The sequence below is a fragment of the Protopterus annectens genome, chromosome 2.part1 (assembly GCF_019279795.1).
Source record: "Protopterus annectens isolate FY-2018-M chromosome 2.part1, PAN1.0, whole genome shotgun sequence".
NCBI classification, from domain to species: domain Eukaryota; kingdom Metazoa; phylum Chordata; order Ceratodontiformes; family Protopteridae; genus Protopterus; species Protopterus annectens.
The window spans coordinates 1425769893-1425784251 of record NC_056729.1 but is presented as its reverse complement, the minus strand read 5'-3'; the positions used below and the strand labels follow the sequence as shown (position 1 = coordinate 1425784251).

Here is a 14359-nt window from a genome sequence, read left to right as displayed (position 1 = left end):
TGGATAGGTTTATTGTCATGATACATTCTTTTCAAGGAGAATGTTATCATTTTTTTCCAAAAATATAATAAAATTCAAGACAAATTCACCTTACTAGTGAAAAACATGACATTTCACTGTCTCTGGTATTTTAGAGTAAAACACTCATTAATCACAGATTCCATTGATTTGTTTATTATTTGTAAACTGTCAGTTTGGTTTATTTAGTATTCTGTTCTTACAGTCTGTTACAACTTTACTTAGAAATGGCTACATTAAACATTGTAAGAATCATGGCAATGACAGAAAGTTACAGTTAACAGTCACAGATACAATTCCATGAGTTTCAGCTCGTAAACATTTTTTTTTAAATGACCATAAATCAGTGGATCACGAACAACACTGTTGCATCCTTGGGAATGGTCAGTTATACCACAGCAGCAATAGTTATACTAATTTTATAGGTTTCTATGGTATCAGCATTCTTAACTGCAGTTGATACAATTAGGAACTCTGCTAACTTTCTATAAGAAAGGTATTGCAGAAAATAAATACAGGGCAACATCAAATGCAAAAGCTGTTGAAAAATAGCTCAATGAATAAACAGAAGATGAATGTAAGGCAGAAGGACATCTCAGCATCCTAGTACAGGACCCCTTGGACAAATGTCATGTCAAATGCTGATGGACTGCAAGATCTAACTTCTAATTCACAAAATATTACATATCCTGCCTGAAAATCTACCACTTTGCTGTGCCATACTGAATTGAATTCCTTTTGCAATTCTTCCTTGAAAAATATCAACTTCATTGGTCAACAGGACTGTGTAGTAATCAAAATAATGCAAATACATACATGGCCAGACAGTATTCCTTTACAGTGGTCATTAACTCAATATAACAAATCAACATTCATTCATTTAAATCAATTTTACATCACAAATGCTTAAATGAAGACTCTTTACATTGACTGCTTAAAAAAATGATGGTGTTTAATATTATTGCAGTTTATTAACTAACAATAGGATATTTCATATAAGCATGCTATTTATATAAAAGTCTGTACAAAAACAAACAAAAAAGCTTCTCACCTGTAGTTGGATACGAAGTTTTATCATGAGATGATAAAGTACATCCAAGCTGGAACACAGATTCTGCATCTGTTGATAAACAGGAATTAACATTATTAACATTTGAGTGCCTTTGCTAGCATATATCACATCATGCCTTATATCTTTTTTTGTGCGTTGCGCAGTTCACATTTTGATTCCATTTGTTATATATGATTTCCTGCATGTAAAACCTAAAAGTATCTGTGTGGCCACTAGAAAACAAACCACTTAGGAGAGGAAAATGACATAAGGCAAGGCCGCAAGTGTCAGCATTTTAGCCCAGCAGCTCAAAGATAGAGCGGGAAGATGCTGGTTTAGCTCACTGCTAAAAGGATAGCTGTGTCCTACAGTGTCTATGTGAAGAATGCAAGATGATACTTTATCAGACCCAACCCTATACCAGAGCACAATCACAACTCAAAACTAGCAGAAGTCACACCTTCCAAGAGGTAATTCTATTTCCAAGACAGCCCTGCAGTCCTTGGGCATCATGTTCTCATCACTGAATAATGAGGCCTCAGATTTGTGCTTTTCCTCCACTCTGACAGATAACAAGGGGTCAACAAGAGCTGCAGCCACATTGGAATGTTATCACTGACAATCAACTGATCCATCAACTGAAGTATGCTCACAGCCTGCATGATGCCCTGCATGTCTCCCAAGAATTCCGACTGGGGCTCAGTGATCACACTCAGCATCAAGGCCTCTTAAACAAGGCCATTTTCCATAAGAAGGCCTCTATGGCTCAGAATAAGGAGGGTCCATGACGGTCTTATCATACCAGGTTCCAACGCATATGCCACTGACAAAAGGTAACCGTTCGAGATCTGGTAGGACCTGATCATTTAGGTGCAGGAAAGCAACTTAAGGGAACATGGCCTAATGTCAGCATAGTGTGTAGTCTTCTTTTGTCTCAGTTCCAACCATGGCCAGCATATCCTTATGCACTGGTCCACATTTCCTTGCAGTCTGTGAGCAGCAGGAGCAAGCCTGAGCAAACACACTCCTCAGGACAGTATGTAATCCTATTCTGGCCAATAAAGAATGCCACACCATATTCCTCTGCAAAGAGGGATGAAACCCTGACTACAATCCAGATGACTTTTGTCTGATAAGTGACAGGCATTTGAAGGACTGGGTGGGGATGGAAGAGCTTTAGCAGTGGACAACAACTTGTGAAACATCAGGAACAAGAGGCTATCTGGCCTGTGGTATAGGTGACATCTTGCAGTAGTTGCATGCATCACCCACCTGCACAGGCTATAATAGCTTGTAATGCATCAGGCATGGATTTCCCTACTACAGCATGGAAACAGGAGGTGTATACAGGAATATGTACATCTCCTGGGAGGTGTATACAGGAGTATGCACACCTCCTGGCAGCTATGGTGAGCTTGCAAGCATCCTACAGGAGGGATTAGTAGGCCATTCCACAGCACCAGCGGTCGGCCCGTTCCTTATTTCAGAAAGACTCACTGATGGGGAACTGTACAGACCATTATTCTTCCAAGAAGGAATAAGTGGGCCATAGGGCTCTTGCCCAGCCTGGGCATACCCAATCCCCCTCTTGCATAATGAATGAGCTGAATGGGTGCAGGCAGTGAAGCCCTCAGAGGGGAGACCCAGTGGAGGAGACAGGAAGGAGAATCAGTGGAGATAAAAAAATGAAAAGGGTTACAGCACAATACGATTATACAGGATATCCCATCTTGTACATTTTCCTAGGACAAGAAAACCTTTGCTGTGCTTTGTGCAACAAAGCTCCTACAGAATCCATCCTTTCTGATCCCAGCAAATCACATTTCTTTTCATTCACCTTTATATTGACAGGGTCTAGAAAGTCTAGAAATGGAATTACAACAGTTAGACTGTCATTAAAGTATTAAACGGAACTGGCGAGAATTAAAAAATCATCTAGCTAAGGATACATATAAACCCTTATATACTCAGTTTTCTAAATTCTGAACCATAATAAGGAATTTATACAACTGTCACACAACAGTTTAGCTGCTAAATTAATTTCAGCAGCTGTAATATCAGCCGTGCATTGGCTAATTACTTGGGCCATAGCAAGAACTGATGATCCTACTCCATGACAATCTGAGCCCATGGCAATTCTTTCTTCACCCTATCCCAATTATAGTACTGTCGTGGCTGTGATGCCTGTGCCCTAGCACAGCAATCAAGGAGCCTCAATCCTCACCACTAACACCAGTGAGGAGTGTCTCATATAGAAGAAAAGGATAACAAATACACACAGTAAAGTGCAATTTGCCTTAAAAGCACATAGAGATCAGAGTCAGTCCAGGGCTGGTCGGTCCCTTGCTCTCCAGATCCCCAATAAGACTCCCCACTGGCACAGCTATAGGATCCAGATCTCAGCCTAGTGGACAAGCTAAAACCTCCAGCACCATCTCTGTCCAACCAGTGCTTTGTGTCCCTGCCCAAGTAGCTGACACACACACACACACACACACACACACACACACACACACACACACACACACACACACACACACACACACACACACACTTTGAGAAGAGTTTATACAACCACACAGACACTCCTGGGAAAGGCTGGCACAGATTCTCCAGCTGTGCCCCTTTACCCAAACTATACAGTAAAAAGCACTGCCACCACCCAGCTAATATTTATCAGCTACCCAAAGGTCCTTAAAAGGGTGTCCAATTATTGCTGTACAATATTATTATCCAATTGGTAGTATAACTAAACAGTCAAGGCTTATTAGAGTGACTTACTACAGGATCACTATATATATGCAATGCACTCTTAGAGCTTAACTTATCCTTACACAAAAAAGCCACAGTTGAAAGGTTTTATAATATTTAATAATAAATAATAAAAACATAAGACAATACTTCTTACTACACAGTGCTAGTCAAGAGTTCAGAGATCACAGAGAAATACTTAAAATAATTCAGTAGTACAGTTCTGACATCACAGAAGAACACTTAGTCTAATCTTTCTAGTTTCTAGCTATTTCTAAGAGAAAACACAAGCCTAAGATAAACTTACATATAGAGCAAACGCAGTGCTAAGTTGGATGGTCAGCATAAAACTGCTTAATGCTCTCTGATTATCTCTGTTTTAAATCTCATTCCTGGTTCACATTACATCATCCTTCACACTTCCCTGGGTTTCCCAGACTAACAGGCTACATTCTTTAGTAAGCTCACACCAGGTCAGGAAGCAGAGCCATTAAGGGACATTTATGCATGCAAATTCTGGCCATTAACTCTGGCCTTAAAACAATAGCAAGAAGTCTTTCATCTAGACAGGCCAGAGCCAACTTTAAAGATCAAAGAGAGTCATAAAATGCTTGACTTAGCTTCCTTACAGCAGAGTGTACTGTTGTTACATTTTTGCAGTTCCACATGTAACACTATTTTTTACCATTTAAGACAACAAGCCTAAGGTTTACATTAATATTTACAGATGACAGAATTATCTCCAAATTTCTATCTGGCTAGGCTGGCAGCTTTAATCTATCTTCACCCAATCTTCAAATATCTCCCCCCGGAGAACTCAAGCTAGTTTTTTAAGTGACCCTTGAGAAACACTGCTTGAGGGAGTTAGGTCTATCTGAGTATACCTTACCCCGTTCCATGTCTTGAGAGCCCATCTGCATTGGCATTGATAATCTCACTGCGGTGCTGCACAGACATATCACATGCTTGCAACCACAGGCTCCATCTTAGCAACTTGGCATTTTGCTGGCTGGCTCTGTTTAACCATGTTAGGGAGTTGCGATCTGCATAACAGTGAATTTCCTTCCATACAGATGAGGTTGAAATTTCTGCAGTGCCCACACTATGACTAGACATTCCTTTTCTACAGCTGCATAGCATTCCTCCCTAGGTTGGAGCCTACGACTGAGATAAACTACTGCACATAATTTGATTTTCTCCATACTGAGGAGTGCCTCAAGTTGCATGCATTTTGAGGTTTAGACTTCTGGCCCTGAGTAGCATTACCCTCAATTTTTTGTTACTTGTGCTATTTACGGCGGTGGGTTTGTCTTTTGAGCCTTGCCTAAAAAAGGCACCATGGGGGTGGCAAGACCTTGACCAGTATTCAAAAGCCTAAGGGTGACAGGTGCAAGCTGTCTCTAACGAAGCAGCATAGCTTGTCGAGCATGTCATCCCAGGCAGACAGACACTGGATCCCCTTTGAATGACACCAGAATCTTAGCCAATTGTTGAAACTGATAATTTTCTCTTTATACCGTGGTATCATTCTTGGTGAGGAAAGGATGCTACTCATGATCAGGGTCATACCAGCCTGGGCTACATGATGAGAGAGCTCTTCCATGTCTCATTTTATGAAGTCCAGAAAGGTATGGCTCAAGTCATTCACACCAACATGGACAATGACAGACTCATATTTGTACTTGTTCTGGAGTGACCTGAGTGCTTGTGTTATGTGGCGGATCCTGGCACCTGACAGGCAGCTAACAGTAATCTTCTCCTTGTTCAGCCTTGTGAGTGGGATGTCAATACATCTGACTATAGAGTCACCTATTACTAGTGCCTTGGGTATGTTAATTTGCCTTAAGGGCTGTGATTGCGTGGCACACTGGTTTTGTGAAGTACGTGTTTCATGGTTTGCGTTGGGGGGGTGGAGGTTGCTTGGATGTCAGCTTTGGAGGTCTCTGTTGCTTTTGCAGATTTTTATTTAGAGCCTCCGAGTATGTTTCCGTGTGTTTTTTGCCGGTGCTAGTTTACTGGGTCTATGTGAGACTGGTGGTGTGATGCAAGTATTTCCCTTCTCCTCTTGACTGTCTGATCCAGTCTTGGGTTGAGAGAGCTTAGCCTCCAGTTTGGCTGTATAATTGCATCTGTCACATGTATTAGTGTTTGGTGGTAGGAGGAGAGGGTTGTCTATGTACATGAGGCAGATGTAACATTGCCTCAAAATGCCCAGATTCACCAATTGGACTGGAGAGTACACCTGAAACGGCCCTTTGGACATGCCTGGATAGGTACAGTGAACTGTTTTACTGATTGGCTGGTAAGGTCGAATAGAGAGCCTTGTCCTTCTGCACAGTATAGGGGGGGGTCTAGTGCTAGGGTTTATAAGTGCTTCCTATGAGTTTTGAGCAAGTGCCTGGTTGAAAAATGAGAAGTTATGTACCTACCATAACGTTCCATGTTAGTTGTCTTCTTCTTGCCTTCTTTCTTGCTGGATGGGTTCGGAGCTGATCCTCGGCTCCGACTTGGCTTATGCCAAAGCTCGAGAGCTATTTTTACCGGCTCGAGATAACCCTGTATCCCACAATGCTAGGCACTAACTACCCAGATCTCATTTGATAGCTAACACTATAGCAGTTTTGCCCCCAGAACAAAGGAGAGAATGGCATACCCATGTAGATAGCCATCCCAATAAAAGGATAACCACTGGAGACCATAGTGGGAGAAAAGTAAGGCTCCTAGGATCCTAACGGTCTGTCCAGGCTAGGGGGTTGGAGGGCGGGACGCAAGAAAGAGGGCAAGAAGAAGACAACTAACATGGAATGTTATGGTAGGTACATAACTTCTCAATGTTAAGTTGTCAATCTCACCTTCATTCTTGCTGGATGGAACAGCGTCCCTAGCACCTTAACCCTGGGTGGCTCATTGGAACAGACTCTTGAGGACGGTGGAACCAAAGTTAGCTTGGCTTCTGGAGGCCATGTCCAATTTGTAATGAGAAATAAAGGTATGGGGAGAGGCCCATGTGGCTGCCGCACAAATTGAATCTAAGGGCAACCTGTCCTGAAAGGCTATAGACGTAGCTAAGGCTCTAGTTAAATGGGCTCTAGGTCTTGAAGGAAGCTTTTGACGCCTCAGTTCATAGATGAAAGAGATGACAGAGGCCAACTATCTAGAAAGGGTTACTTTGGAAACTGGAAGGCCTTTCTTCCCTTCAGCATAAGATAGGAAGAGCTGGTCAGATTTCCTAAATTGCTTGGTTCTATCCAAGTAGTAGCGGAGTTGGCGATGAACATCCAAGAAATGCAACTTTTGTTCTGCTCTGTCAGAGTAATTAGGGAAGAAAACTGGGAGATCGATAGTCTGGTTCAGATTTGCCTCAAAAGATATCTTGGGTAAAAAGGAGGGGTTTGTTCTGAGGGACATTCTATCTTTATGGAAAACAAGATAAGGAGGACGAACGCAAAGGGCGTGAAGTTCTGAGACTCTCCTCGCAGAGGTTATGGCTACTAGAAACAAATTTTCCATGAGAGTAACTTCAAGGAACAGGAAACCGCAGGTTCAAAGGGAGGGAGAATTAAGGAGGTTAAAACTAGATTCAAATCCCACTGCGGTGGGAGATATCTAACCGAGGGCCTGAGTAAAAAGATACCTTTGAGGAATGCTTTACAGTTTATGAGACATAATGGAGGAGTCTGCCAAGCCAACATGAAAATTTGAAATGGCCGCTAACTGGACTCTGACAGTGGAGGAAGAAGACCCCGAATGAAAGAGTTCGGCCAAAAAATCTAAGACCGACTGGATAGGAGCCACAAATGGGTCTATGTTCCTAGATTTTGCCCAGAAGGAAAAACGTTTCCATTTGCTGGCATAAATTCTTCTGGTAGAAGATTTGTGAGAAGCTAAAATGATGTCACATACCGAATAGGAGATAAAGGGAAGCCTGGCTAAGGTTGGAAGTGGAGCAACCAAGCTGTGAGGTTGAGAGAGGGGAGAGATTGGTGCAGCTTGCCCGACTGATGGGTCAAGAGATCTGGAACTGGGTCAGATACCAGGGCTGCTCCAAGAGGTAATGGTGCAGGAACGGAAACCATATTTGTCGAGGCCAGTACGGAGCAATGAGGATCATCATGGATCTGAAGGTGGTAGCTTTCTGAATCAACTGAGTGATTAATGGAAAGGGGGGAAAAGTGTACAGGAGATCCCGGGGCCAAATGTGGACTAGAGCGTCTCTGGGAGGGTGGCCGGGAAGAGGGAAGAGAGTGAAATATTCGTGGCATTTGCTGTTCTGGGGTGTAGCGAAAAGATCGCAGCAAGGCTGACCCCATTTTTTGAAAATTTCTTCCACTCGTGCGGCATGAGAATGACTCTGCTCAGCCTGTCCGCTATGACGTTGGACTTCCCGGGGATATGCGTTGCTATCAGAAACCGTTGAGAGGAGATCGCCCACTGCCAAAGTCTGAGTGCTTCTCGACATAAGGGATAGGACTTGATTCCGCCCTGCATGTTGATGTACCACACTATGGACATATTGTCCGTCTGAACTGCAATCGTCCCGATGGGAAGAGAGTCCTGAAGGGCTTGCAACGCTAAAAGAACTGCTCTCATCTCTAGGACATTGATGTGCAGGTGGCACTCGAAAGATTGCCAAGTGCCCTGGACCGTCCTGCCCTGAAAATGCCCCCCCCACCCGATCAGGGAGGCATCCGTTGTCACTGTAGCAACCGGGGGGGGGGGAACAAGGGGTCTGCCCTGAGACACTTGAAGGGAGACCATCCACCAAAACAGGTGTTTCTTGCATGATTGGGTTATCAAAATGAAGTGTGACATCGGGAGCTGCTGGAAGGACCACTGAGAGAAAAGCATCCATTGCAGGAGTCGCATGTGGAATCGAGCTAAGGGAAGTAACGTAATGGCAGCCGCCATGAGACCTAGAGTCTTCAGTACGAACTTGGCCTGAATTTTGTTGTTCTGAAGCAGGATATGAACATGTTAGCGAATATCTGAGATATTTTGAGCCGTCAGTTTTGCAGAGAGTTCGACTGTGTCTAATATGGTGCCTATGAACGTAATAGACTGACAAGGTGACAAGGCAGACTTTTTGAAGTTTATGGAGATACCTAGCTCTTCGCAGATCTGAATGGTGTAATCTCTGGACTGAATAAGTTGACGCCTGGTGGTGGCGGTAAGGAGCCAGTCGTCTAGATATGGAAACACCTGAAATCCTTGACGCCTCAGATGAGCCGTAACCACTGCCATGCATTTGGTGAACACTCGGGGGGCTGTAGTGAGACCAAAGGGCAGGGCCCTGAACTGGTAGTGACTGGCTCCCAGCCGGAAGCGGAGAAACCTTCCGGAGCGTCTGTGCATTTTGATGTGGTAGTACACATCCTGAAGGTCTATAGAGCACATCCAATGGTCCTGACCCAAAAAGGGTAGAACGGACTGTAGCGTGACCATCCGGAACTTCGTTCTTTGAACAGACTTGTTCAGTCTGCTGAGATCCAAAATTGGTCTCCAGTCCCCTGTCTTTTTTGGTACTAAAAAGAACTTGGAGTAGATTCCGGATCCTTGTTGGTCTGCTGGGACTGGCTGGATGGCCTTTTTTCTTAGCAGTTTTGAGATTTCTAATACTGCTTGTTCCCTTAGACCGGGTTGAACATCTGGAAGGGGCCTGTTTGGCTGTTTTGGGGTGTGGACAAAGGGAATTTTGTAACCCTCGGATATGATCGACCGTACCCATGTGTCTTCAGTAAGGGAAAGCCAGGCTTTTGGGTACAGTGATAATCTTCCCCCAACTGCCGCCGAAGGTGGACAGTCGGGCAGCTTCTCAGGGATGCTGGAAGGGTTGGCCAGAGACAGCTTCTCTGCTACCCTGATTCTGCGGACCCCCTCTGCCCCTAGGGCGACGTCTATTGTTGTTCCCCCCTTGCCTCTAGGTGGGAACTCACCTCGTGCGCCTGGCGCGACTCCCTGTGGTTTGAGGAACCACATTTTTCCACCCTTCTGACCTTTGGGGTATGGTCTGGATGGGGGTGGAAAAACGGACTCCCACGGCAGAGAGAGTCTTGCCGTCTTGTTCGCATCTGGTCAAAGTATCCTTCACCTGAGGTCCAAACAACGCCGAACCATCAAAGGGAGAGTTGGTGAAGGACACCTTGAAGGGGTCAGCAAAGTTACAAAGCCGCATCCAGGCATGCCGTCTTAAGGCCACACCTGTGCCTGCAGCCCTACTCGCCCCATCGGCCGCATAAGAAATAAGCCGCATGGAGGAGTTAACAATCGAGTTCAGGGTTGCCAGCTGGGAGTTGATTTTGTCCTGAGACCCCGCAGCTGTTGGATCCTGTAGTGTGTCACCCATTTCTTTGAGCAAGTCTCGTTGAAGACGGGTGTAATGACATAAGTAATTCAGCGACCGCATGGTAAAGGTCGCCGAAGAAAACATCCGCTTGCCGTACCTATCCATGGTCCTATATTCCTTATTAGGAGGATGGATAGGTACTGAAGGATCAGCCAGTTCCTTCTTAGTGGCTGCCGCCACCACCATGGCATCAACAGGGACACCCTTGGTCAAAAATTGTTTATCAGCAGGGGCTATGATAAATTTTGAAGGCCTCCGCGGGGTTGGTTCCATCGAGTCAGGGGCCGTCCAAGCCTTCCTGGCCACCACTTCCATAAGGGGGTCAAAGGGCGGAGACACCCAGGAGGTGGAAGGGCGAGAACCAAACGCCTCTAGGTAGACTGACTCGTCCTCGGAAGGGTTGAGGGTAAACCAGTTCCCCCTCTGCTTGAGGATCTCAAGGATGTCAGAGAAGGAGACATCCTCAGAGGGAGATCTTGGGGACCCCTCCGACTCATCCAAGTCGGTATCAGATGTGACGGACTCAGGGGAGTCCAGATGCTTCCTCTTACATTTCCTCTTCCGAGGGGGCTCTCCTGACGGATCAGGGGAGGCCTCAGAAGAGGAGGATGCTCCCAATGGGGGCCCCTGAGGCGTAGAATCTCTGCGGTCAGGGTCGAGAGGATGAGTAGAGACCGTAGCAGGCACTACAGTGGGAGGAGCTGAGGGAGCCAACCAAGGAACAGGCACAGGGGCCAGCACACTCCTCATGACCTCAAAAGCACCCCTATCAGGCAGAGAAGAATGTCCCCGCTCCGAGGAGATAAGGACCCCTCCCGGCACCGAGAGGGATGGCTCCGAGGCCTATGTCGGAGCAGAACTCACCTGCGCCGAGGCTCCGAGAGGGAGAACAGGGTCGGACAAGGGTCCGATGCCACTCGCCCCCTCGGAGCCGAAGAGGGAGTCACGGCGTCCAGATCCCTCCAAGGATGGCACCATAGAAGAAATCGGAGCCGACAACAGAGCCGAAATGGGTGGTATCGGCTCTGACGTGTCAAGAGTCCCGGCTCCCACAAACTCCGGCTCTGAACTCAAGGGAAGAGTCGGAGGAGGAATCGATGATGGAATGGGAATAGCCACTGTCTGTTGAGAACGGCTATGAAGCATCTGGGCCAGTGCCTGCGACTTAAGGAGTCTACTAACCACCCTCTCGAGGTCATGGTCCGAAAGTCTAGAAGACCGAGAGGAATGAGACCGGTGACTGCGCTCCAAAAGCAAAGGAGATCTTGGAGCCGAGTGGACCGACTCCAAAGAGGGGGACCTGGAGTGCTTATGGGTCTAAGTCGGTACCAACAAAACTATCAGAGCCGACTGAGATTTTGAAGCGCCGGCTCCGGCCGGAGCCGATGCCAAAGCAGAAGTAGCACCACTGGTCGGAGGCTCTAAACTTGGAGCCAACAATTTAGTGGGCTTAGAAGGCTTGCTCGATGAAGACTTGGCCGGGGAGCCTTCAGGCTTCAGTAAGCCTCTCAAAATCAATTTGTTCCTGCAGGACTCTTGGACTGAATGCATGACAGATGGAACAAGAGTCCTGCAGGTGCAGAGGGCCAAGGCAATACACACAAGAAGTGTGACCGTCTGTCAGAGACATTTTCTGACAGCACGAGTCACACCTCCTGAAGCCTGAGACCTTGGATTCCTTAGACATAATGGAACACACCCAAACACCACACACACGCACACACTACAGTAAATAAAACCTAGTTCAGTTACAACACCACACCAAAGACTGAAACTACAAGTAACAGAGACTTTAACAAATTTATCCAAAAAACTAACTTGGCCCTAAGGCCTAGATGTATAAGGGGAAGGAAGGGCTGAGGGGGGAGAAAATAGACCCAGAAGGGGACTATACAAGGCGGGTTACTCTAAGTAGGGGACAAGGGTATAAAGAACACTAACCTGAAATAAAAAGGGAAAAAAATCTTACCCAAAAAGCTGTTCTTTTTGAAAAATTACCAGAGCCGGCAAAAACGCAACCTCGCAGCTAAGCGGCAAACGAGATCTGGGTAGTTAGCGCCTACCATTGTGGGATACAGGGTTACCTTGAGCCGGTAAAAATAGCTCTCGAGCTTTGGCATAAGCCAAGTCGGAGCCGAGGATCGGCTCCAAACCCATCCAGCAAGAATGAAGGCGAGATTGACAACTTAACATTGAATGGTTTGAGTGCTTAAGTTGAAAGTTTGTCTAGTTCCAAGGGAAAAATTGAAGAGGAGACTTTGTGGAGCCGGGAATAGTTATACCCTAGCTAACCAGTGCTGCCTGGCACGCAAAACTGGGCAAATGCAATTTTTTATAGCAGGGAAATGAAAGAGATAGAAATTAGCCCAAAATGGCCCATAAACTACTAATTTATGTGCTGAAACCACTCCTCCAGGGACATATAGGCTTCTCAAAGCTCCCCTCTCTCACAGGTGAACAGAGAAACTTCCTTCTATCCAAGTAAGGTATGGGCAAACACAGAGACTTGTAACACAGCCCTGAATTCAGCACTAACCTGAAAACTGGACTATACTAGTTAAGAAAGGCGGGAAACAAGTATATATTTTTTTTGTTTTGTTTTTTTTCCCCCCAGAAAATAAAGCAGATACAATTAAAAATAAAAAAAAACTTTAACTGCACAGAAAAGGATACTTATTGTTATATAGCTCAGATCAGAGTTGTAGTCAATGCCCCTAGTAATAAAGTAGGAAGAAACACAAATACAGTAAAAGCAGATGAAGAAAGTGCAATTTTTTTTATATATAAAACAACAGAAAATGAACAAACTGATTTAAACAAGTTACCCAATTAACCAGAAAAAAACTCAAAACTGAGCCCTGTTCCAGCAGTCTTCAATCAGACAAGTTCTAACTGCACATTCCTGCCACTAGGGTGCAGGGGAACCTTTTCCAAAAAAAGATGGCCTGGATCACTCCTCAAGTTATACAAACAAAGATAGATTCAGCAGGCCTGAATCTGGTCTATGCTACAGCAACAAGGCACACCAATTTCAGAAAGAAACAGTTCAATTAAGCAGGCACAATAAGCCTGTGACCAGAAATTCCCAGCTCAGAAGGGCAGAATCCAGCCTCTCCTCCCATAAGAGTGCAGACCACAAACCTTCTTAATGTAGAATAACAGGCCTGAAGCCCAAATGCTTAAAACTGAACTAATACACTTTTAGAATAACAGACACTGAGCCTTCAATCAGCAATTCCCAGCTTAGAAGGATGTAAGCTAGCTGCCCTGCCATAATCCTGCTATAACAGGGGACGAACTTTCTGTAGTACTCTGATGTCCCTAAAAATGCCCTCACCTGCTTTTTAGTAACAGGTGCAGGCCATGCCTGAATGCCTTCCACTTTGGCAGGTTCTGGCCTTATCTTACCATTCCCCAATCTATGTCCTAGGTAGGAGACCTCTGCCATACCCACCTGACATTTGCTAGGCTTAATGGTCAACCCTACCCTCTGTAGTGTGCCCAGCACCTCCATGACATGTTGAAGGTGCTCTGGCCAGAAATGGCTGTAGATGGCTGAGTAGCTATGACATGTCTGATTATCTACAGTAAACAGTAAGTTTTGGTCTAATAGGAGCTTCAAAGCAGGACTTCGGAGAAAATGTCTCAGCAAAATTGTCAGATTTCACTAAGGAAGGGGTAACAAGCAAAGCAGAACAAATGGGGAAAACGTTGCTGACAAAGTTGAGAAAATGAATACCCCTGGCGGGTAAGAGAACCATTTGTTCAAGTGAATTATTATTGAGAAAGTATGAGCACGTTGTTGTTGATACTACGTGCTTGTAAGTTTACAGTGGATACATGAAGTCACCCATAAGTTATTTGGTTCAGTGGTAACTTTCCTAACTGGTAAAATAATTCTTTATGCTCTAAAGGGGTCATAGATAGGGTTCTATGACTGGTTATATTATAATAATTAATTTTATTTTTTTCCTCTCCTGCAACTGACAATCAGTGGACCCAGGTGTCTCTCGGTGGTTAGGATTTGACTTCTGTGTCTACTTACTCTTCTTGGCCTTCCCCAGACTTTCTCCAATTAGGGTGGCAGCCAGTGAGGAGATCAAGGCATTTTGGCTGCACATCATGCTGCTTCCCATGAGGGTTTTTGCTTTATGCCCTACGTGGATGGTTATGTAAAGGGGACACTCTAGCATATC

The 14359-nt window shown here is 45.1% G+C and overlaps 1 protein-coding gene across 1 annotated transcript in view; it reads right to left on the bottom strand.

The window, feature by feature from the left end:
• LOC122794473 (DNA polymerase nu-like) overlaps positions 1-14359 on the bottom strand; it is a 1294839-nt gene that overhangs the window by 233622 nt on the left and 1046858 nt on the right. Inside the window, exon 10 of the mRNA XM_044062895.1 lies at positions 1070-1138. Within this exon, the coding sequence (XP_043918830.1) occupies positions 1070-1138 (69 nt within the window). The remainder of the gene's footprint in view (positions 1-1069; positions 1139-14359) is intronic.